The sequence below is a fragment of the Cygnus olor genome, chromosome 2, assembly GCF_009769625.2.
Source record: "Cygnus olor isolate bCygOlo1 chromosome 2, bCygOlo1.pri.v2, whole genome shotgun sequence".
NCBI classification, from domain to species: Eukaryota; Metazoa; Chordata; class Aves; order Anseriformes; family Anatidae; genus Cygnus; species Cygnus olor.
This window is the reverse complement of record NC_049170.1, coordinates 61,541,178-61,566,123: the sequence shown is the minus strand read 5'-3', so window position 1 is coordinate 61,566,123 and position 24,946 is coordinate 61,541,178. Positions and strand designations below refer to the sequence as shown.

Below are 24,946 nucleotides of genomic sequence, written 5' to 3'. Positions count from 1 at the left end.
ACAGTGGCGGTGCTTGTCCCAGACGTTAGTTCAGAGTCTCCACTCACTTTGAGTTTCAGCTCAGCTGTCATCCTTCTAAGAACCATCCCTTTTATGTGCACAGTTAAAAGCAAACAAAAAATCATATTTTGGGGGAGGAATAGATAAATAGAACCATGAGCCACAGGCAGATGGTAAAAACAGTCCCTGATGAGTCCTGTGTCTTAGTCCAAATGCCTGTGTTTTATTCAAATGCTGCACTACAGATTCAAAGAGCAGCCTATAGAGGAATAGATGGAATCCAGGGGGTGCTTATTCACCCTCCTCCCTGTCAAGAGAGTGCTCATTACTGGACTATAGAACTGCATCTTCTCTGGCCCCTTCAGATACTGTGTTTTTTATTCCTAACTATTCATCTGCAAAGGCTGCAAACTCTCCTTTGAGATTTTCACACAATGGAGTTGTTGTGCACCTGCAGTATCGTGTATGTTTAGGTTTGGTTTCAGAATAGCAACTAGAAATGAGTAAGATTATATTGCATAATAGTAGTCGGTCCTATGCATGAGCTTTTAAGAAGGGGGGTGTGCAGTCTTAAGTCTTTGTTGTCTTTTCTCTCTTCAGCAAATAGAATATTTCCCTCCTCCAAGCACGTAAGGAATAGTAAAATACCCGCAGAATTTGAAGCAGAATAAAAGGCCTGCCTGCAAAGAGACGACTTATGGCGTAAAGTTATGATAGGGGCAAGAAGTGTAGAAGCTAAAATTAGAAGGAAAAACAAGAGCCGTGATGCTACTTGATATCTTTGCCAGAAAATAGCCCATATGTTTTGGCTTTGTTACTGCAGTATAAAGATAATGGAGTAAGAAATAAAGAAATGTTCGTGCACAAAAAAGAGCCCTTGTCATGGCTGGCTTTTTCCCATTTGATTAAATTACTAAGGAATCTTTGCGTATTTCCTGGTTAGATGCAGTATGAACGATAGTTTTTATACAAGTTCATTTTCAGAAGTGTAGCCAATAATAGTTCCCTCCTAGACCTTTTCTTTTTGCATGGAGATTTTTTTTTTCTAAATAAGGTGTTTTCCCAAGCCCTGTGTAGAAAGATTGCTTATCTTCCTTGTATCAAATAGCTGGACTACCACCAAGTTCTGATCTGGCCTTTGTAAGGACCTGGATGTCTGGAAGTAGCGTTTCTTCGAGATACTTGGAGAAAAAAGAAAAAAAAAACACAACAAACTAATTTACATTGTTAATTTATTTTTGAGAAATGTTTTGCTGTCTGTGTATGCAGTATATGTAAACAAATGCTGTGTTTTGGCATGTTGGGGATTTTTTTTCTTGCAGTTGGTAGCAAAGGTTTTTGGAAGAAGACTAAGAAGATATTTTGTGTATTGTACTGGATATATGATGCTAGAATGTTTCTCATTTCTTCATTTGCCAAATTAGGCAAGATAATATTTTTTGTTTGTTTCTCCAGAAATGTCTTCTACTGTCATGAACTGCAGTTCTCATTCAGTTGCAGCTGAATGAGAACAGCTGCATTAAAGTGTAAATAAACGCCTACTACTGCTTGGATGCTTTGAAAAGGTTCTGTCCTCCAAAACTTTTCTGTTTTGGAGAGAGTTCTAATGACTGTGTAATTCTAATGCTTGAACCTGCTGTTGACTATGGGTTCTCTCAAGTCCATAAAATAAAATGGATTCCTTATTTTTAGGAGTTGTGAAGGGTGACGGTATGTAAGTATCTTTACTGAGCTAGGAGAGTTAGGAGCAGTTGGCAGTTGTGTATAACCAAAAAGACTTTGAAGCTGTAGGTAAACTGAAGGTTTCTGTTCAGTAGAAATACTTCTGTGTGCACCTTGTAGGGTGAAGAGGTGTTATAGAGCTTCCAAGAGATTTTGATAACACTTTCCCAGAAATACAACCTCAGGAGAAGTTTATATCAATGACATGTGACTTTGAGTATTATACAGCAGAAGAATTTGTAAATTTATTACATTTGTGGGGTGTGCATTCTTTCTTTATTTGTTTTAACTCCAGATCTGAAAACTTAGCTTTTTCCTGTTTTTTTCCAAATAGGGAATCAGAGAATAAAGATGGGGACTCCTGGATCAGGACGGAAGAGAACTCCAGTGAAAGACAGGTTTTCTGCAGAAGATGAAGCTCTGAGTAGCATTGCCAGAGAGGTTTGTTAACTTCAAATTGTTTTAAATTCAGAAATAGGGATGAAAGCAAGTTCGTTATTCAATAATTAGACAAAAATATGAAAATTAATACAAACTAAGAGTACTTTAAATCAAAAAGAATTACATTTACTGGAATATTGGCATAATGATTCATTGCTTGTATGGTTAATGTAACTTCATAGGATCACGTTTAAGCTTAGCAAATATTTTTACTTTAATGATTATTTAAATTATTACATTATTTATATTATTACGTTATACTATATTTATATTATATTATTAATTATTATATTATTTAAACTATTGTATTTACTTTAAATGATTATTAGTTTATGATAAATGAGAAATCTAGTTGCTATCTTAAGTCTAAAAACTAAAAAACTGAACACTTACTCAGTGCAGTGTGCAATACTCCCAAGATGGTAAGTGTAGTCTGTTAGTATTAAAGGTGTAATAGTTGTTATTAAATGTATTTGGAAGAGTTGACAAGCATTCTGATTCAAATGTGAAGTCACTTTTCTGCCAAAATAAGCCTAATACATACTATACCAGGTCTTTTTTAACAGGATCAACAGCTTAAAAATAGACAGCTGAAGGTAGCCAACCAAAAAAGCAATTGAGAAGTAGCTGATACAACGGGGAATTTTGTTGCCCTGATTATAGTAAGGAGATGTCTTGAATTCAGAGTTTTACAGTCCACTGTTTGGGCTTAAGGTTTTCTGGGAAGAAACACTGTGGACTTGGAAACAAAACCCTTAGTATTGTTTGTATTGAAGTGAATACAGAAGCTGAGCTACATTATGTACAAAGGTGCTAACTGTAGTTGACATAAATAAGTGCAAAGAGTGGACTCTAATCAACCTTGTAAAGTACACTGGTCTGTATGTGTCTGCGAAAGAAAATCATATCATAGGACAAAATGTGTAGGGGACAGGTGTCTGAAAACAGCTACAGTATATGTTTTCGAATGGCTATCATGGACTGTAGGGAAAAAGTCATTTTCATTTAGTTGTGAACTTTCTGAAAGCTGTGTTCACACCAGATCTGATGGAAGTTCACAGTGTATCACATATGTTCTCTGGGGGGCTTTGAGTCCTGTATGGTCCATCTCCTACATTTTAGGCAAAACACTTAAAGGAGGAGAAGGAATCTGACTTTAATTTTTCTTTTCACCTGTTCTCTGTATGGTTCCACTGAAGTAACATCAGCTTGCAACTTAGCCTAGTCAAAATGGTCTCAGTAGCAAGGTATAAGGAGTATTATCTTTCTTAGAATTACTGCAGGGCTTTATGTTCTCTTAGATCACTACTATCCTTAATTGAAATTTGGGCATGAGTTTAATTTAAACGAAAGTGAAAATTTTCCCCCCTTAATGCCAAATTAAAGTAATATTAGGCCCGCAGAGGGAGGTGTTCTGTCACAGGGATGAACTGAGTCAAATATGCCTATTCTAGGGATTAATATGTGAAGTCTTCCTTCCTCTTCTATTAAAAAAAAAAATGAAAAAAATTCAAAAAGTTTATAACAATCAGTATTCATGATTAATCTAAATATACTGAATATAACTAAAGTTTTTATGCTGATCATCCTGCCACTTAAGGGGTTAGGCATTTCATTACATCTTTAACTGTTTTATGTCTATTAATAAATCTTAAAACCTATTTGAATTGTTCTAAATGTTCTTTCTGATTAGAATTATTTTTTCCCTTTCTAATATTCTGGCATTTTTCTGTATTTCTAGGGTCATCTTTCATGACTTGTTAGGGAGAAGAGAATTCAATGTATTTTAAAATAAAATGATTTGCTGCCTTTACATGCATGTTTTTGAGGCTGTGTATAGCACCATCTATTTTTTTGTTTTGTTTTGTTTTGCCACATCAAGTTTTCATTTTGAGAGTCTTAGTTCTACTTGCCATGCAGTTTTGAAGTAGTGTGAAAAGTTGTATATCACGAATATTTATTAGCACAATGTTTACTACTGTGAGGTTGTTAATCCTTTGGTCTGGACAAGCTGGCTATTAGATCCCATGTCAGACAGCAGCTGTTGTCATTGAAGTGATTGCTATAATTCAAGTATTAGCCAACTTGTCCTTAAAAAATAAAAAACAAAAAATTGTATTTTACTTTGAAGGAACATAATTCACTTCCCAGGATGTAACATCAGAGGTCAGTTTGTAAACCTAAGTCCTGTCTTTAAATAACATCTCATTTGAAGCTGCGGAAATGTTTCCATTTTCCATGCTGATGACACGAGGCATTCCAATTCTCTGTGCACGAATATATTAAGTAGATGTTCTCTACTGTTCTGAGTCCATTATCTCAGCAACACATTTTGTTTATCTTCTTATTGTCAAAGGGTGTCCTGTTCTTCAACTTCCTCTTCTGAAATTACCTTCTTAGCAGATGTTACTCAGAACAGTTGAATTTAGTCCTATAATCTACAAATCAGATGCCTTGTGAGGAAAACGTTCCTTAAAGGTGTTCAAGGCAGCAAGAAACAGTAAACAGAGCATGCTGAAACAAAAGGCTGGCACTCAAGGATGACCTACCTGGAAAAACTCCATAGAAGTGCTTTGGAATTCAGAGCAGTCACAAAATGGGAACCTGCTTTGGCAGGGAGATTAGACCCGATGATCTCTGGAGGTCCCTTCCAACCCCTACAATTCTGTGATTCTGTGATTTGCTTTATGGGCAATTGGAGACAGAGTATGCACACCAGAAATAGGTGTGAAAGAAAAGGTGTGTCTGAGGAGGAATAAGAAATCCATTTGGCACATGAATGATTATGCTGTCTTGAGTCCAGGAGACAGTAAGGAGATGAGGGTAAAAGAGCATAGGAATAAGAATGGAGAAGACGTGAGAAACAGGAGAGAGAAAGCATGCTCACTTTATAAGAAACGATGAAATAAGCTTTTATGAGGCTGGTGAGGTAATAGTGTGTAGTAGTATGTTAAGAAATACAGTGAACGTTTCTAAAATGCTCATCCTAATTTTTAGCAGAAACTGAATCTGGTAACTAAGCACCGGTAGCTGGTGCCCTCACAACTGCCATCTTGTGGAAGAAAAAAAATACAAACCACTTCCTTGCCTGAGCCTCAAGAACATTGGAAAATGCAGGATTAACACTGCATATGCCTTGATAAAAATAGAAAATGAATTGTATATCTTGTATCCCATGACAAAGAAATTTTAATTGTTTTAATTAAAGCATTCATATTTTTCCACAGGTGAATAATACATTTTAGTATAGCCTATATTTTATCTGTATGAAGCTTTTATCCTGAATCTGATTAAATCCCCTTCTCTATGATATGGAAACTAAAATCAAAATACTGTTGTTTTCTAGTGATTGTCTTCTTGCAAGCCAGGGGAAGGAGGAAGAATGTCTACACTGTGGAGGCAGATGTTATGCTTGCTTAACATAGCAGGGAGGAAAGCTTCTACCATATTGATTCAGTGTAATAGTAAGCTTTTTCACTTTGTGAAGAACTTGATCATTGCTGTGAAGACACTAACAAAAAACACTTCAGAAAGGAAAGACTCTAGACTATCTGTGCAATGGCATTCAAAATCAAATCTGTTTTTTTTTTTCCTATTTCTTTCCTTTCTTACCAAAAATGTTTTGGCTGTAACTGAAGAATTAGGTGTTATCCCTGGAAGATAAAATAGTTTGAAAGTTTTTCAAAAGATTTTGGCAGAGAATATATTTAAAAAAAAAAAAAAATCAGAAAAGAGGAAAAAATGGCGTAAGCGGAGACAATTTCTAAATAGCTGTAAGTAGTTGTTAGCAATTATTTTTAGGTGAAAACAAGAAAACTGACCGTCTCACCTGTAATGGAAAGAGAACATTCTCTTTCCAGCATATATTTACTAAAATATATGCAATAAAATAAACTACTCAGTGAGTACTGCTACTAGGTATCTTATGTGCTTGAAAAGAGCAAAAACTGGTATATTCTTCTAGAATTAAATGCTGTTTATGCAGGCTCAAGGAAACATTATTTATATTTTTGCATATGATACTTATCTGCTTTGAAATGAGTATTATGAATGAAATGAATTCTGGAACTCAGAGGTAAATGGATGTCAACGCTGTTACTCAGAGTGGAGCTAATACCCAAAGAAATGCAGTTATGGCACTTTGTTTAAAAGCACCTTTGTGATTAGGATAGAAGGTAGAAGATAAGAAATAGTGTTTGTGTGTTTATGTATAAAGCAAAATATTATAGATTTAATTATTAAGTAATCCTTTTTAACCCTTTTTTTCTATTCAAATAAAGTCTCGAGGGCCTCTTCCATCTATCTACCCAACCTCGTTCTTTTACAGAGATCTTATCTGTACTCTGATACTTCCTTTCTTGGTCATTTCTCTGAATAAATTTCATGCAAGATCATTGTCTACTTTTGTGTCCTATTTGCCTTCCATAATTTATATTCAAGGGACTTTTTTTCTTTCTATCCACATGTGTAGGTATGCTGGTGTGGATCTAACAGGTCTGGTTGTCTCATCTCTCATTTGCAGTTGAAGTGACTAAGAAAGCTCAGCTACCACATTTCTTTATAGCAGCTGTGGAAATCCCCTTAAGAAGTTTTTAAAATAGTGTCAAATTTGCTAGGTTATGGACAATCCAGAGTTTAACGTTTTACTTCAGGAAAATAGGAATTTGGTATATATTATAACTTCTTAAGAAGCTGCACTTCAGTTAGCTGATATTGTAATATATTTATTATAAGTAAAAAATGTATTGTTGTCTGGTCTATAGCCTGTATATAAAATAACAGATGAAACAGAGATGAGGACTGGAACAACAACAACAACAAAGTCTTGATTTCCTTTCTGTGCCACTTTTATAGTCCTGACAGCTTCACCTTTTCTACTCAACCGTCTATTCAAAGCTGGTGTGGCGTTGTATTTCCTCTAACAGATACTTAATGGATTTATTTCAATGTAACTAAATAATTTAAATAAATAACACAACAGAGTAGATAGCAGCACCCAGGAAGAAAGCTATGTCCTTTTGAATAATGGTTATTTCTTTATTAATGTTAATTTTAAATTTCAGTTACATAATTATCAAGATTTGCATGAATGCTCTTAATAACATGAGGTTTGCTCTCTAACAAATCTGCTGAAAACACAGAATTACTTGATGGCTTTTTGAATTCAATGTGGTTTGTCTCTTGCCTTGCATTTTGGTCTTCTTGAAATGGTGTACTTGTTGGATTAATCTAGCTGCTCAGATTAATTGTTAATGTAGTACTGAATTGGCTTTTGCTAAAAATTTTCTCTAAAAATATAAGGCTTTTTCTTCCATTTCAAGCATGTATTTTACAACGAATATGTTTGTAGAATTTTTCTGAATTTTATGAAGGGTTTACTAAAATGGAAAAAAATGAGTTTTCCCTCTACTGTAGGAACATGGCTGTGAAACTTAGGCTGTAGGACTAGGAGAGAGTGGTGAAACAGGCCTTGGTTTTTAGCACGAGTCAGTAAACGAACGAACTTGCTATCTTTAACCATAAAGCCCTGCCATGGTCTAAAGGCTGTCTGCATATAGCTGCCGATCTATAGACAGAACTAAAGCCAGACATATCAGCTGTTTGAGTCCTTTCTCTTTATGTGCTGCATACGTGTCTGTGTGAAAGTTTATGTACTGCATAAGCTATGATTACAGACGATTACAGAGTAGGGTTGCAAGGGAGAAAAGACTTCCTGTTGCAGGGGATTCCCTTGCTTTCTTGTATGGACCAGACAGGAAGAAAAGCAGCTTTATTCTGCTGTGAAAAATGATAAAATAGTGGCAGTCAATACTGGTAGCACTGACTTTGAATCACTTCATCTGAGTACGAAAAATATAGAAAAACATTCTTGATGAGTCACTTGAAGTTAAGACAAACTATTTTAAGTGACAAAGTTGTAATGTGTTTGCCTTCTTTCTTGTTATTTAATAGATATTTTTGTCCCTGTAGTATAACTTGAACTCAAAGTTAAATACCTCTTCCTTTTTCCTGAAGCACAATAAAGATAGCTATTTACAGTTTTCACAATTTTTATAGGTTTTTAATGTTTTACATAAACCTATGCTGTATCTATGGCAAAAGGAGAAAAAACTGCTTGTAATACAAAATCTCATTGCATAAAATTGTTTTGGATTATAGGAATTGCAACGTTGTTGATGTTTTCCATAAGCTTTTAATTAACACTAAATAGACAACTGAAATTTTTGGTGGCAAACCTGTCTTCAGTGGTTTAATGTTTCAAAAAAATTAAGTGAAAATTTTCATCAATTCATTATCCAAACACTGAAATTCAAAAATTGAGAAACTTGAGCTTGTGTTTTCCTCAACTTCTAGCTTTATGTCAAAATCTTTTTTGCCTCTTGTAATTAAGAGATTACATTTGAAGTAGTATTTAGGGTCTGAAACTAATGCGTTTTGTTTTTTTGGTTGAGGCTGGACAGAGAGGGGGAAAATCCATAGTTGTATCTGGCAATAGCCAGGTTTCCCAAGCAGTTCATCAGATCTAAGAGCTCTTTCTCACTGAACATTGGGACCATTCACTACTGTTTATCTTGCCCTTGTATTCGTGGAGTCTGGTGTTCATAAGATCCTTCTGCAAGCCAATTCAATCCACTAGCACAGCAGAAAGCTAATTAATGTTGTGTGTATGCGTTTGTTTTCTGCTGTGGTAGTTAAATTGGCTTACTGCAGATTTCAAGTTGTGGAGCTGTCTGAGGAAGGTGTTGGGGAGTGTAAGGCCCTAAATGGAAAGTTAGGGAAGTCCCATTTTGATGAATAGTGAAATCAGTTCTTCAGAAATTGTAAACGTGCATTTGTCTGTCTTATTTTGCCCAAGAATCGGTTTGATTTTATGATTGCTATTTTAAGTAATTCCACCTCTAATTGCTGCTTGCCTTTTGAAATTATTCCCATGAGAGTAGAGCCTTTAAATATGACATGAGCAGTAGTGGTTGTTTAAAATCTGTTTTGATTCTTCCTTTTTTGTTTGAATGTCCGTCTGTGGCTCCAGATATTACATATGCTTATATGCCTGTTTAAATAGGATGCACAGGCAAAGATCTCTTCAAGTCTGCAAGGCCTACATAATTTTTTAGATTTAGTGGTGGTAATATTTCTGAACTTAGTTCTTCTATCATTATGTAACTCTTGACTACATCTATATGGATGTAAGACTTTACATCTTTAAAGATTTAGTTATGTATGCCTTCTGAAATGTCATTCTGAGAACTCTGTTCTGTTGACTACAAATGTATTGTGATTTTAGAATGTTAATGTATTTTTGTGAAGATGTTGTTAAATTGAATACTCAAACTGTTACACACACAATGTGTTATAAACTTTGAATTCTTCCAATTTACTTGTAGGCAGAAGCCAGGCTTGCAGCAAAACGGGCAGCTCGAGCAGAAGCAAGAGATATACGTATGAGAGAGCTGGAGCGACAGCAAAAAGAGGTAGTGTAAATTGTCAGGAATTATTACAAACCTGTACTAAAATTCTTAATATAATATATATTTTTTTACTTGCTTGGATTTTGTCTTTCGGGGCAATTCAGCTTTGTACTGGGATTTTCAACATCTGGCAGCTCTTAGCTCAATATCTATAGTTTATCTTAAGTTTAGATGTTAAGTTTAATATTGTCTGGATTTGAATTGCTACGTTTGTGTCTGAGTCAACTGATGACATTTTTCTGGTTTTATAAGAACCTTTACTTAATGCACTTGGCAGTTTTTATCTGTTGCTGTGCAAAAGATCCATTGTAAGTGTGCATAACAGCACAGCATAAATAATAAACCTGACTGTACTTGAAATGTACACTGCATAACGTATAGGGTAAAGAACCATGAAAAAGAGTTAAAGAATTATTTTTGTTTTTTGCTTGTTATTTATGGTACATTTTGTAACTGGAAAATTTGAATGTGTGACTTTAGATATGCAGTTTCTTCCTCTGATTATTCCCAGAACATTCACAATAAACGCCTTTTGTTAGGACCTTCATTTAAAACAACTTAGTAGAATTGGGATAATATTTACACACAGTTGTGTTTTACTCCACACATTTCTTTTTTTTCTTTTTTTAAAAAAGGCATTTTTTGAGGGGGAACAAATCTGAAAATGCAGATTTTCAGCAGTGTTTGGTTATCTCATGGTTATTGCAGTTGATTCAGATTCTACATGGCGTGCAGAAGATTCAGAATTTATTAGTTATTCTAATTATTCAAATTGTGTAAATGATGCTTTTTTTTTTCCCTGTGTTAATGAATACAATTTTTAAAATGTTTTGCTTTGGTTATTCTATACCTTGTTTTGTAACGTCTGTAGGTATCTGATACCGTACTGAATATTACATGGCAATTAACGCAGATTTTTCTGAATTTTTGATTTAGGAATCTCATGTGGTGACTAAACTATATTGTAAATGGCTTGTTTGTTTTCTTTTTATATTCTGTAGTTTTCTCAGCATTCATATGATAGAAAATGGGCTCATATCCAGAAATGGATGGTAGGCTAAAACCACTTCTTGTGCATGTTTTTGCCACTCAAGGAACTAACAGGATTTGGAGGACGTAATGCACTAATGGTTTGCAGTGTGTCATTTCAAACTGTTTCTTACTACTGAAAAAAACACAAATTAAGTATGGATGTGGATTTGCAGAGTGTTTTATGGAAGCAAAAGGCAAACTGAAACGAGATGTTTTACTTGAAATGAAATGCTTCTTGTTTCCACCATGTGCTGGCTTCAGTTTATTAATTATTTTATTTAAAATGAAATTACTTCAGTTTCAATCTATGTAAACAGATAATTTTGGGGCTTTGTGGCTTTTTTTGTGTGTGGTGTTTTTTTTACTTTTTTTTTTCTTGGCAGACTTGCACGTATTTGTTTCCCTTTGAGTAACGTTGTAAACACTATTTTTTTCACTGATAAGTCACTTCTATGACTTATAAAATCTATTTTTCAACAATTTTTTAAAATGAAAAAAAGCCCCTTTCATCACTTTCATCCTTTTGCTCTTTGTCCTTTGTTTCCTCTAAGTAGGAAGGTATATAAATAGTTGAGTTACAGTTTTAGAAAACAGTTTATACTAATTTAATCAGATATCTCTTTAGAGAGTTCTTTTCAAAGACTTCATGTTCCTTGTAAAAAAGAGTTTTGCTGGGAGCTTGTGGGTTTATTTAGTTGTTTTCTAATGTGGTGCTCACTGTGAATGATTTAAATCGAGACAATTTAAGACATCCCAGAAGTAAAGGTCAAATACTTAAAGCTACCGTGACAGTTAATTGGCACTTCTGTTGAAAAATCCTGGAACTGCCATTACAATATTAATTGCAAAAGTTGTGCTAACCTGATATTGCCTCTTTGCATAGCTGACATTTGTGTATATTAGTTTTCACGTCACTTAACAGAAATCTTTGTGGTTCTTTATATCTCTTGGTGGAATGCATATTTGAATGCTCTCCCCACCCCTGAAAAGCAAAATTTCCTCTGTGAGCAATCTCAATTCAAAATTAATACCACCTTCTTCCTGCACTTGTAGGAGGTACTTCTGCTACAGGAAGTTTTCAAGCAAACATGGATTCTTTTCATAGATCAGGAGACCTAGCCTCTGTCTTAGAAAAAGTGCATATTTCAAACTTAAATTCTTAGAAATCTAGCTTAGAAATACTGCTGTTTGCAATATATACTGTGCTACTTCATCCTTTGGCTCCAATATGCTGAACACTTAACACTGGCTTTCTATTTCCTGATTGTCTATCAGGAAGAGACTTTTCACTAACTTAGGTAACTGTGTACAGAAAATTGTATCAAAATCTCAAGTTTTGCATTACCAAAATGTAGTTATATATAACTGGGGGAAAGACGAGTGTTACACTGGCAACTAAGAATAATCGTACCTAAGCAGCAAGCTGTCTGCTTGCAAGCTGCAAAAATTAGTAACGTATACTTGTCCATTCACAGTGATCTGACTGATGCACTCAAAAGTTACATAGCAAAAATGTTCACTTTAAACCTCAAAGTATGCACTTTATAGAGAAAACATCATTATGGAATGCCCCTCTTCTTTATGCACCCCTTGAACAAGGATGGAGTAATAAAACGATGCAAAATTCTTTTATTGCCAAGAATTAACTAGGCTTTTTGAGTAGTTCCACAATAATATTAATCATGATAATATATTCAGTAATAAGATAGGAAGTAATCATGTGACCATAAGTAGTGTGAAAGCCGGTTACAGGCTTTAGATGACCGTTGCTGACTTGGAGGCTCAGTTTTTGACTCTGAAGATAAATGGCTTTCAATCTTCAGAATAGTTTGACATACTGAAAATGATAGAAAATGAGTTGTTTGAGGAAAGATTGTAGTTATGGAGCCCTGTTCTGGTTTTCAAATATGATGCTTTAAAATTATTTTTAATATGTGTATGTATTGAAACTAAAAATTTGAGAAGCTTATGGAACTTGAAGCATTTTAATGCTTAATTTTAAATTGGTTCTATTTTTGTCCTACTTCTCATGTATTCCCTTGTTTGAGACAAAATGAATATTTCCTTATCTTCAACCAGAATAAGAGAGATTAAGGTGCCTTAGGTACCTGGTGCTGCTGCCTTCCCCTCCCACCCCACTAATTTTAAAAGTTGGTTCACCATTTTCCCCTGTTGTTGTAGTTATGAACTACATATAGAACTTAAAATTGATCAGTTTGCTTAAGAGGCTTTGTTCTGATAATAAGGGAGAATATCACAGAATTGTAGACGTTGGAAGGGACCTCAAGAGATCATCAGGTCCAAATCCCAGATATCAGGAATATCTGAAGTATGTATCAGGAAATTGACAAGGATCATCTCTATTAGGGCTAAAATACCTTTGTAGAATGTTAACAAATGTAATGTAAAACTTTTAATATATAGGTTTTTTATTATTATTTTGACTTTAACTTCCTTAAAAATCCTGTACTATTTTTCTTCATTAATAAAGTACTCAGAAAAAAGTTTGTCTACTGAATATTAATTTTATTAACCTCCCTTATTTTCACCTCCTAACGTATGTACTGTGTTGGTATACTTACCAAAACTAGGTGAAATCACAGTTCTTCTGACTTTTCTGACTTGAGTGAGTTCACTTGCCACAGTGTATTATTCAAAATAATACATGGCATTAAAAGTGCTAACAGCATGTTGCTCACCTTTGCTTGCTGTTACTTTGGTGATTTCTTTTTTTTCTTTCTCCATGAAATAACTCTGCATTTCTTCTTTCTCAGGAAGATTCAGAGAGGGCCAGGTATTCTCACCGGTCCAGTCGACATTCATATTTGGTTTGTGTTCAAACTGTGTATTTTTCCCTTTCCATTGTGCCCTTTAAAAACTATGTTTTATTTGGGTTTTGTGTTAATTTTACCAGGGAGCAGATGATGCTTTAAGTCTTCTAAGTATTAGTAGTTTCAGGGATCAGTATTTTAAATTGCGTGTAATGTTAAACTTCATTTGGCGTTTTAAACTACCTTGTTAAAATTGATGGAAGTATATATTTGTATGCATTTAAAAAGAATCTCAATTTCAATTCATTCTATTCAGTCATTTCAATTCTTTAAGTATGTTAATACAATAAATAACTTGGACTTCTTTCTATGCATATTTATATTTTCATGGCTGAAAATAATTGAGTAGGCTTTGGAAACTGCTTAGAAATACACATAGCTCAACAATGAGTTATTTGGAATAACTTATATTTAATGACAACTTTTGTCACCTTTTAGTGTTAGTCTAATGCAATGTATTTCTTTAAAAAAAAAAAATCTGAATAATTGTACTCACTTAGGCTTCATATATTGCCAGTTAGTAAGAATTGTTTGTCTCGTCTTACATGGTAGAGTATTGAAATTCCTACAGAAGTTGTTAATCATCTCAAAGGTTACTACTACACATCAAACCTCATGGTTTGATGTGAAGCTGCTATTAACAATAAAACACTAGTCTAGTTTAGATAATGGTGGTCTAATGGGAAAAAATCTTTCTTGTTTTCCCTGTCTCAGAAGTTCTGCAAACAGGCAAATTTTATTAAATAAAGTAAATATTATTACTGGTGACTCGGTATTAGTGCCACTCAGAATTAGTGCCACTTACTGAAGATGAGTAATGCTAGTTTGTAGCTTCAGCTTTCATTCCAAATGATGCTTGTGGCCATCTGCTCACAGTTCTGTGAGCAGAATTGTTTTATTTGCACTTCAAGTATTACTGTTTTTCTATAGTATTAGTGGGAGAAAGAGAAGAAGTACCTTAAGATACAGTTTAAAGAAGAGTTTGGTATGATGCAGGAGTTTATTTCTTTGAGAATATGGGAACTTATAATTTGTTAGTGTCAAAAACTTACCTGAATGATGCATGTTATTCCCAATCACTGCTAATAAAAATATTTATTGTATTATATAGGCTTTCCTAGATCCTATTCAGGTCATTATATGGTGCTAAAGAATGGTTGTATTGAGGTTTTGTAAACGTTTTCCTGTTTTCAATTGATCTGCCTAGGAATAAGGTTGGCATTGATTTTCATATAGAGACCCAGCAGGGGGACAAATTACTAAAATAAGCAGGCTGGTTTTCTTTATTTTGGAGGGTGGAATAATAAACTGTTTCTGTTTGATTTAAATAAAATAAAAATAATAGCCACTTAATAATAGGTTTGAGTAATTAAATGTATTCTTTGATAAACTAAATTTTTCATAATATTGTGTGTGTCCTGATGTTAAGTAAGTGCTTCTGCAATTTTTCACACAGGTATTTTCACCAGATAAATCTTCCAAATCATCTGGTGTAAACTGCTTTGCAAACAGTAATTGATTTACAGGAAAAATAACATATCCTATACAATATGAAGGTGCTTACAGACTTTGAAATGTTACAGGTTTACTCAGATCTGCTCTTATCTTGGTTCAGTTAACATTCAAAATATGTGAAGATGGAGAGTAATTAGCAGTTACTATTAGAGCTTCTTTTAATGTTTTTCTATATTGATGTATTTTGATTTTGTTCTTAAGAGTCCTTTGGATATCAGTGGGTCTCACAGGAGCAGAACAAGTACCTCCAGAAGGAGAGATCTTGTGGTGTGTAGCCTGGAATGAGCTTGCTTTGATGTGTTCATGTTCTAACGTTTTCTGTGTCTACTTACCAAAGCAATAGTTTGGTGAAAGCATGCTTCTTTAAGGAAAACAGCATTTATTGGACTGCTGCAATGATTGATGTAATCAAGCACTTTCTCTATGATAGCAAATTTGGGGGCTTAAAGAAAGCCTCAACTTGAAATTGGCAGGGAGTTAACTTCTTCTAAATTTTCTCTTCCAAAAGAGGAGTAAAATGAAATGACAAAGGTTGAACATCAGCCTTGGTAGGTATAAAGGTGTGGCTAGAAGTTCTGTCAGGAAGCCTTTTTTTTTTTTTTCTAAATTATATTGCTATGCTAATCCTATCTTTAGGATTGAAATGTGAACAAAAATTCTACTTTTTCAGAAATCTATATTTGTCTACTTTGTGGTAGTTTAGGCAATTTATCAATGAATATTCAAATACAAGTTAAAATATTTGTTAGTAAACTGTTGGGCTGTTAGTGCTTTACAGTTAAGTAAAGGTGTAAGTTAAGTGTTGTGATGATAATGATTATATTATTATGATCTGTCTCCATTCTCTGATAGCAAGGGTATTCATTTATAGGTAATAATTACAAATTGAAAAAAAAAAAAAGTTGGTTAAAATGCATATAGAATCTTGTGGTCCTGTATGGTAATACTTCCAGCAACCCAGAAGGTTCCACAGGCTGCAAATTGTATGAATTAATAAGTCATATTAAGTTATGTACTTATATGAATATTACATATATAATAACACTTTGGTTCGTGCATTACTTGCAGTCAGAATTAACTCAGTTATACCTGTGAAATTGTGATTGAACTGGAAAGAACAAGCTTACTTTGCAATGTTTATGGATGTTTTTACATTCATGTTTTTAAAATGTTGTTCAGTGACAATAGACATGGGGACGCTGGCTAATGGATTATTACAAAGCTGTTTTCATGAAATACCCTTAAGAGTTCCATGTTCCCAGATCCAGCTAGTAGTGATGATGCTGAGGATGTAATCCTAACAGGCAGACACACAAAACAGGTGTACAACATATGCCTGTTTAATTTACATTGCTTGTTTATAGGCTGCGATGACAGATCAGCACAGGCAGAAACACTCAGCATTCACCCGAACACAAAAGGCCTCATCCTGTTCCCCTTTTTCTGGCTGACCAAGATGAAAGTCTGTTAGTGAGAAGTATACGCGATGTGGTCTGGCCTCAGACAGTCTCTGTTCACGAACTGCCCTGGGCCTTCATACACAGGCGTGCACCCAGAAAAGGAGTTGGAAATGGAAGAAGACAGACCAGACGGGCCTGATGATCATGCAAAGGGCATGGCTAGACAAGGACAGTTGCCAGAAGTGTTTTCTGTGCACAGGCAGACCCTTTTATCCCACTGTGTTATCCCACTATCCTCCTTCACACTTGTTCCTTCTGAAAACACCTTTATCCTTCCCTTTCCTCACCCAATCCCCAGGTCGTATTTCTGTGCATCCCATAATGCTTTCCATGCCCTGTGGGCTGTAACCTCCCTCAGTCTGTGAGGTGCTCCAGAGAGCCCCCAAATCCTCATGGGTTTCACACTTCGACAGTGGGTCTTAGAGGCTCTTTTGCCTGTTTGCATGTGAGACTCTCATCACCCAACAAACGCTGCCTCAGTTTAATGTAATCTAGCATATCAGATTTTACTTAATTATTTAAAATTCCATTACCAAAACCACATGTATTTCACACAGCGTACTGCCATCCAAAATCATCTCACTTTTCCCAAATTGGGACGCTGTGGGGAAGAAATTAGAAGGTTTTTGTTAAACAGTATTCCAGCCTGAAAATACCCTTTAGGTTGGTTAAATGGCATTCCTGCATGTATATATTTTTCATAGTTAGCAGAATGTTTTCTTGTAATTCCTAAGTCTTAGTCATTCTTTAAAAAAAAAAAAAAAAATCTGCTTTTTTTTTTTTTGGTACTTCAACATCAGTATTTTAATTTCTTTTTCTTTTATCTCAGTATGACAGTGTTAAGGATAGACCTACAAGATACTCGGTCCCTGTATGTTAACATTTTGCATGTTTTTGTATGAGTGAAGTCTGCTGTGTGATTTATTTTTGTATGTTTTTTTTTTAAGGTGTAATGACACAAACTACTACTTTAAAAGTGATTTAAAAAATATAAAAGATTAATACTATCACTTTCAGATCTAGAAGAGCAATATTGTCTCAACACTTTCCATAGAGTGCATATATAAACTTTCCCTGGGAGAAAATCTGAAGAAGTAACATACAGAAAACAGAAGAGTTATTTTACAGTAAACACTGTTATTTATTGGTCATTGTTAAACATTAAGTGTAGTTACGTGTGACATACAGAGGACAATTTAAACACAAAACCAAAAATGTGTGTTTCTACATATATTTGTATGCTGTGTTTCCACATAAAAACTTAATACAACTTTTTTCAGTCTAGGGAAAAACAAGTTGTTTGTATACCTTTACTTTAAAACAAAACAAGACAAACTCCTTATCATTAGGAAGTGGTAGTACAGTGCATCGCATTCTGGTTGGTATTATGCCAAGTAAGATTCGTGTGCATCTCTAAACAAAGGCAAGCACCAAATACCACTAAAAGGAGTGTGTAAGCAGTTTAAAAAGCTGAATTTGCTTAAACAGCATTGTCATCTGAGTTAGCTGCAAAGAAGCAAACATATAACAATGTTTAAAATAGTCTGTAATGTAAAACCAATAGACTAAAAACGCTTAACCATTTTTCTGAAAGGCTTAAGCAAAGCCTGTCTTAATCAAAGATGAAGGATGGTTGTAATTTCGCTTACCACCTTTTCATACAGCAATAGAAGCACGGCATGTTATTCTGGTCAAGTAGAATTTTCTATGGTGTTTTCATTGCAGGTGATAAATATCTTAGAGTTAAACATAAGGTTTTATGTTTGAAGGTGATGTTATTTAGTGGTATTAATTCTCTAAATTTTATTCTTAGAGTCATGCTTACAGTGAATGTCAGTACGAAAAAGAAAACTGCTTATGCCCATAAAGATTTCTTGGTTGGTTTTCTGCTATAATATTTATTACCAACACACTAACCGTGTGGGGGTTCCATACTAATACAGGGCATGGATAAATTAATTAGTTTGCTGGCATGCATATGTCTTTTCAGGAAAAAAGAAACCTGTGGTATTGACCAAATTCTGATCTGAAGTTGAGTGTTCGAAGCTGCGGCCATGTCAGTGGAATTAAGTAAATGGAACTCAGCTGAATATAAATACTGTTCTACGGGGGGCCTGTAGAAGGGTCTTTTCAAATTTAGAAGTTGTACCTCTTTGGATTATGGTTTATTCAGTCAGAATGGAGATAGGTGGTTTTTTTTTGTGTACGCTTTGACCACTACTAGCTAGAGAAGAGTTTAAATGTAGATGTGAATTAAAGTAGATGGTATTTCCCCTAAACTTTGACATTGTCCCAGTGAGTTTTTGAAAAAGAAAGACATGGAATATTGTGATCTTCTGAAAGCTATTATACAAAATACAGTATGTAATATAAATGAATGTAGTGCCAAGAAATGAAATATTTTAGGTACTTTTTTTCAGAGGGAATTGACACCGATAAAGTGGTGCTGGCTTCAGGGGTCAGGGGAGTTACAGCAGCAGCGGATGCTTGCGTTGAGACAAGGCTGAAATAATTTTTATATTTCATTTTAGTTACTTGTATTACAGCATTTTTCTGCGTGCTTTTAAGGTGCAATTGCAAACAAATATTTTTCCTGTACTCTTAGTTCTTAAATAAATGTATAATATAAATCTTTCTGCCTCCTTGGGATACAAAGCACTACTTTCTTGAAGTGCTTTTAAAGTACCACATTATACCACATCTCTTTATCAAATTTCTCCTTGCATGTGCTTATATATACTGACTGTGTGGGGAGTGTCTGAAAACAACAGAAATAAGCCAGAAGTTTAACTGCTAGGCTTCAGAATTTGTGCTTGGTATCAAGAACAGTGTTAGGAATCAGACTAATGCTGAAGAATCATGAAATGTGACTCTTAGGAATTTTTCTTCCCCCCACGTTCTCGTTCAAGATGGTATCTAATGGAAAGAAGACCAAACAAACAATTGTACTAATTATTAGTGAGTTATGTCTATTTTTTTTTGTATTTTATGCTGTACTTGTCATGTTGTAGACAAATTTTTACTGTTTTCTTATTTGTTAGGGAAGTAATAAAACCATTTACTACTTTGGGCAAGACATTAAAAATACAGAATATGCTGACATACAGAAAAAATTTACAGTGTTCTGTACAAGTTCTGAGCTTGGGAATGTTTGGGGAATGTTGAGATTGAATTTTTATTCACAGGATCTTTAGATGCGACCTTTATTCTGTTCTTTTTTATTTTTTTTTTTCCTCCACAGAGTGGACTTTACCATGATCAAAGAAATTACAGCAGCCTTAGATATAGTAAACCAATTCCTTCGTATCATACTCGGGTCTGTCTTATCTTCCTATATACATTTATTAATACATAAAATATATGAAGCCTATTAAAAATTTAGCACCAACGTGCTACTTCATTCTACATTACTTTAAGTGATAAATTAACAGCCTGGTGAGATAGGTAGCATCTCCCAGCAACTGCAGCTACTTTCATGGTCAGGTTTAAGTAAGTATCTAAAGGAAATTGATGTGTCTTTTGAAAGTTACTTAATTTCGTATAATTTTCTTCAAATCTTTTGATAAAAATTCTAGCCTGTTCTTATTAGTGTTTTACATTCTGATTTCAAAGATAATGGATTTTCTTGGAATCTTTATCCACACTTGTCTTAAAGGTTTTCTCTATTATAGCTATGAAATTTAATACTTCAATCTTAAGAACTTTTGGTGAATGTAGAGCAATAGATAAAAAACATTTACTGTACAGAGAAAAAGTTTTCTATTCTTCACATTACAGTCATCTTCCCTGTACAGTGATCCAGTGGCAACAACTAGGAATTACAGGGTTAGTACAACGTGATAGAATATTTTTCTTCTTTTTAGATATTTTAATGGCCCTCAGAAATTTAAATTAACACTTTTCTTTATAGGTGTCTTCTTCTGTAAACACTGGTTTGATAAGAAGTATCAGTTTGGTTCATAAGCGCCATTTGCATGGTTGCCTTAAATTTGTATTGTATGGCCGTGTGGCTTGACAATATGAAATGTGCATTCATTTCATGTTTTTAAATATATGCAGCTTGTGTGTCTCATATTTGGGAGGCGTCAGTTTAAGGTTCTTAACATTGCTAGATTGCCTCTTTATTTTGGTAACTGATGTTTTACTGATATTTTTTACAGTTGGTCATAAACTTTATGAATAGTATAGTGATGTTGAAGAACACTGGCCTTAGAACAAGTTAATCCAAGCATACTAAACAACAACTGCATGTATGATAAAAAAAAATAATCTAGCATTTGAATGGGGAAAATCATTGTCAGGAAATTACAGAAATTTGTGGTAAATACACTTCACATATTTTCAAATAAGATGCCATATTCAAATTTCATAATCATACAAAAATGTAATAGGATGAAAACCTAATCTACATATTTATTAATCTACATATTTATTAAATATAAAGCAGCTAGAAATGCTTTAAGAATGGCTAAGATAACTCTATAAAACCCCTATTGAAAAGGTGATGTGTATGCTTGAAACTTTATGCCTTTTGCTGCTACAGTACTTCAAGTCTAACTTATACTGCCATCTAGAGAAATTATAAAACAATGTAAGAAAATGTTCAAGTATTTTTATATAATATTTTTATGTAGTTAGGTCCTACTTTGCACTTGGATTGCAAGCAGATTTTTGATTTGTGCATGTTTTTGATAAAACATTAGAGGATCCAGAGAGAGAATGAGACCATTATAATTGCTATTGCGTATAATTCTTTACTGTTGGAGATCCCTTCAAATGTAGGGAGAAAGCATCATGAGACTGTAAACTTTTATTTAATCTGGTGCCCAGAGCTTCCTTTATTATACCCTACGTAAACAGATTTCAGCCTTGCACCTTGAAACTTTTTTTTTTTTTTTCAGGAGAACCTGTGTGTGGGTTAACAAAGTCAAACTGATGAGTGTACAATAAAACTTCCATTCCCAGCGTGGTTGGCAATTTCTAAAGGCTTCAGAATACCGAGAAACATATTTCACTTTAAATATTTTATTTTCTTCTGAAAATAGTTTTCTTTAAAAATTATTTGGCCATTTTTCAGGGAAATTTAGATTTATGTTGGGAAACAGACATCCCTGTTAGTGGGAGGAAACTGCTGGAAATTTTAAAAACTGTTATTCATCCTTTTGAAAAGTATAAATGTTAACTGGAAAATGCGTAGATGGGATAAGGTAATAAGAATGAGGTTTCATTGCTCAATATATTACAGTGCATAAGTGTGTGACAATTATTTCTGAGACAGACTATAAATGGTACTTCATTCCCTCTGTTTCTCAGGCATCTTTGTGTGGTGATGGATTGCATAGCTCATATAGTTCTCGCACTGTAAGTGTTACAGGCTTTTGGTTCCTTCCTTTCAAAATCTTTGTTTGCTGGAGACAAAAATCAATGAAAATTATGAAAATTTACTTCATAACTTCTCTTTAGCCATCTGAATACAGTTGGTATTCTTCAAGAGCAAGCTCAATTCGAAGTAGTCCTGTGGTGAGCATTCCTTCTGCATGTTTTGCTGAATGCCTTGATACTAACACACAACGATTATGAGTATTTACACTGTGGATCATTTTACTGATGAACACACAGACTTGATATTCACTTTGCATCAAAAAATGTCATTTGTCAAATGTAATTTTTAGCAAGATATGAACTTTTAGCAGTAAGATAGTAAAGTATAGAAGCAATAAAGAATTTCCTATTCTAAGCATCTCTCGCAAACGTAAGAAGCACCTGCCTGATTTTTCTGATGATTGGTACTCAAAAATGAGAAAAACTGTTCCTAGATCTGTATTGTGTTAATACTGTCATTCCAAAGATGTTTTTTTCATGCTGCAAACTGATGTTAAATAGTTGCACCATGTTTCTGCAGCAGAACAACTGTATTGGTTTTATTGGTGCAGCAGCTCATTTGTTTTGCTACATTTAAAAAAAAAAAAGTGTTTGGTTATGAGTTAAGCTGAAATGGTCAGTCCTGTTTTCATTTTTCACATATTCTCAACAATGTTACAGAGGTAGAATAAAAACAGATTTGTCAGAAACTGTTTTTTCAGCTACAACAGACCTCAGAGTGAATTTTTAAAGGCATGGGGAGAAAGGGAATTTTGCAGTTAACTTATGGAGTTCCAAAATGTAGGAGGTGTTACCATCCAATTCTGAAGTCTCTTGAACTGTGAACATAGTATTTGTCTCCATTAAGTTTCTGATAAGTTTAAGACAAGTAGTCCTTAGTCCCTATTGAGATATATGTATAAAATACATATTTTAATAAATTTGTAGGAATTTATATAATCGGATCTCAGTATGTTTGTGATATCGTTAATGTCAAGATACACTAGTGAAAGTTTAACAGGGTTCAAAGTATCTGTTTAACAAATCGAATGAAATAATTCTGAAGGGACTATATTAAGCAGACTAAGTAAAAATGTTATTCATAAAGTAAGCATTGTTTTCTGTACTTCTGTTAATATTTTGGTTTCATTTGTGTGTTGCATTGGAAATCAACACACTACTCATTGGAAATCAAAAGGGAAAATAGGACATAACTTGAAATCAGAGTAGAAAACAATGTTGGAAAATTATGAATCCATGATGCCTCTCCATCTTAAAACCACTATTAGTTTTGATAGACCGATCAAGAAAGAGAGAGGTGTGCCTGCTTCTAAGGCCAGTTTACTAGTTGACATTACTAGACCCCTTCTGAGAGGGGATACAGCAATAAAGAAACCTTCACCCAGTGGGGTGGTAGTTTCTGTGGTTTCTTATGAGGCTTTTGAAGGTATGTTTTAGGCAGTCAACAGTAATGAAAAAAAATCTGTAATAAAAACAAAACTCTTAGGGTAATATTTGAGGAGGATCTGAGCAAATTGCAAATTTACTTTTGCGTTGGCCACCATTAAGATTTGAACATTGCCCATTGAATTTTATCACAAATCTAAGTGTGTTTTGTTCCATTATATTCTTTTATTACAGATTGTATGAAACAAAATAAATGTATTAGCCCCTTGATTAGGGTTTTAGTCTTGTGTTTTTTTTTTTACGTTATTTTGTTTAATGTAAGCCATATTTGATGCTTCAGCCTTCTGGCATAACTGTTCCCCTTAAAACAAACAACAACAAAAACTGAAACTCCACAAAACTTCATTTCTGTTCAGAAAAATTATGCCAAAATATCTGTTTTTTTAAGCTTGTGTAAGTCATTCATTTTATCCTGTTTTTCTAGAATGCTTTACTTATAACTTCACTTTTTTTCCCCATACAGAACAGATTTTTCATTCACGTTATACAAGTTCCTTATGCAAAATAGGCAAGCACCTGATTTTAGTAAAACATTGATTATTTTATATAATACAAATTATGGGTTTAGTATTAAGTTATAATTATTAAAATGCATAAATATATATATTTTAATCCTTGTGGTGTACAGATGAAGAAATAAAGCAAACAAAATCCTCTGATCATGGCATGCAAGTGTGGATAGTGATTTGGGTTGCATACTGTCTTTCAAATTTTTTTCTAGTGCCTTAATTATTTTAAGATAGCTGTTTGCTGAATTTACTGTAGGCATAATTTGAGATGTAGGTGTTGATCAGCCAACTATTTCATACGTAACCGGTCCCATTTGCTTAAAAGATATCTTTCTTTTAATTGGAACGAGATGAGGCTACATCAATTATGTATATGAAGTACAAAGTTCCAAATTATTTTTAAATGTGAAAATGAGATGAAGACTATTTTCAAGCTGTTCATTTAAAGATTTTCTTTCATGTGTATACTTTAAATATAATGTCCACAGTAACATAATTGACATGCGTAACATACTTTTAGTACAATATTTTGCTTCAATTCCTATGGCAATTGTAATGATTGTAGTATGTTTAGGTATATCTTGCCTTTTTTACAAGTGTTGTGTAGCATTATCACTTTTTCCTTGCTTTTTTTTTTAGGTGCCTGACATATAGCTTTGGGGAATAAGTTTGTCTTCCTTTGTAAAGCCTCTTAAAGTTGTAAATGAGAGGAAGCCCAGATTAGATTGATTGTAGTGTGGTGACAGGGATTTAAAGAAAAATCATTTGTGGGGAAAGTGTTTTTCTATTTTTTGATTTCTTATGATATCACCTGCTTTTATTATGTACAAACTTTATTTTTTAAATAAATGTAGGTTGTTAATCCCAAACCCTTTTGTATATCTGATTGTATTTTTTATGGCTCCAAACAAGGAAAATGAATTGGTAATAAATGCTCATTAGCCTTACTTCTAGATACCTTAAATTATCAAATAGTAAACTTGAATGGTGTTTAAAAATTATGTATATACTGACTGAAGTATTCATAATGTGTGGCATATGCTTTATTCATATAGAAACATTCTAGATAACAAAAATATAGAAGAAATTGATATTTAACAGTTGTTAGAAATGCAGGAATAAATTGTAATAATTAAATT

At 33.8% G+C, this 24,946-nt stretch overlaps 1 protein-coding gene across 29 annotated transcripts in view; it reads left to right on the top strand.

The window, feature by feature from the left end:
- Positions 1–24,946, top strand: part of LRRFIP2 (LRR binding FLII interacting protein 2) — a 53,910-nt gene that overhangs the window by 7,775 nt on the left and 21,189 nt on the right. For 11 of the 29 annotated variants that reach the window (XM_040547731.1, XM_040547740.1, XM_040547736.1 and 8 more), the window contains exons 2-3: positions 2,057–2,163; positions 9,549–9,635. In XM_040547731.1, the coding sequence (XP_040403665.1) occupies positions 2,074–2,163; positions 9,549–9,635 (177 nt within the window). In that variant the 5' untranslated portion in view covers positions 2,057–2,073. Of the gene's footprint in view, positions 1–2,056; positions 2,164–9,548; positions 9,636–10,633; positions 11,801–13,438; positions 13,493–15,211; positions 15,278–17,299; positions 17,342–19,711; positions 19,787–20,247; positions 20,296–21,783; positions 21,832–21,933; positions 21,991–24,946 lie in introns of those variants that run through there. The other 18 variants (XM_040547712.1, XM_040547713.1, XM_040547718.1 and 15 more) reach the window with 10 other exon arrangements.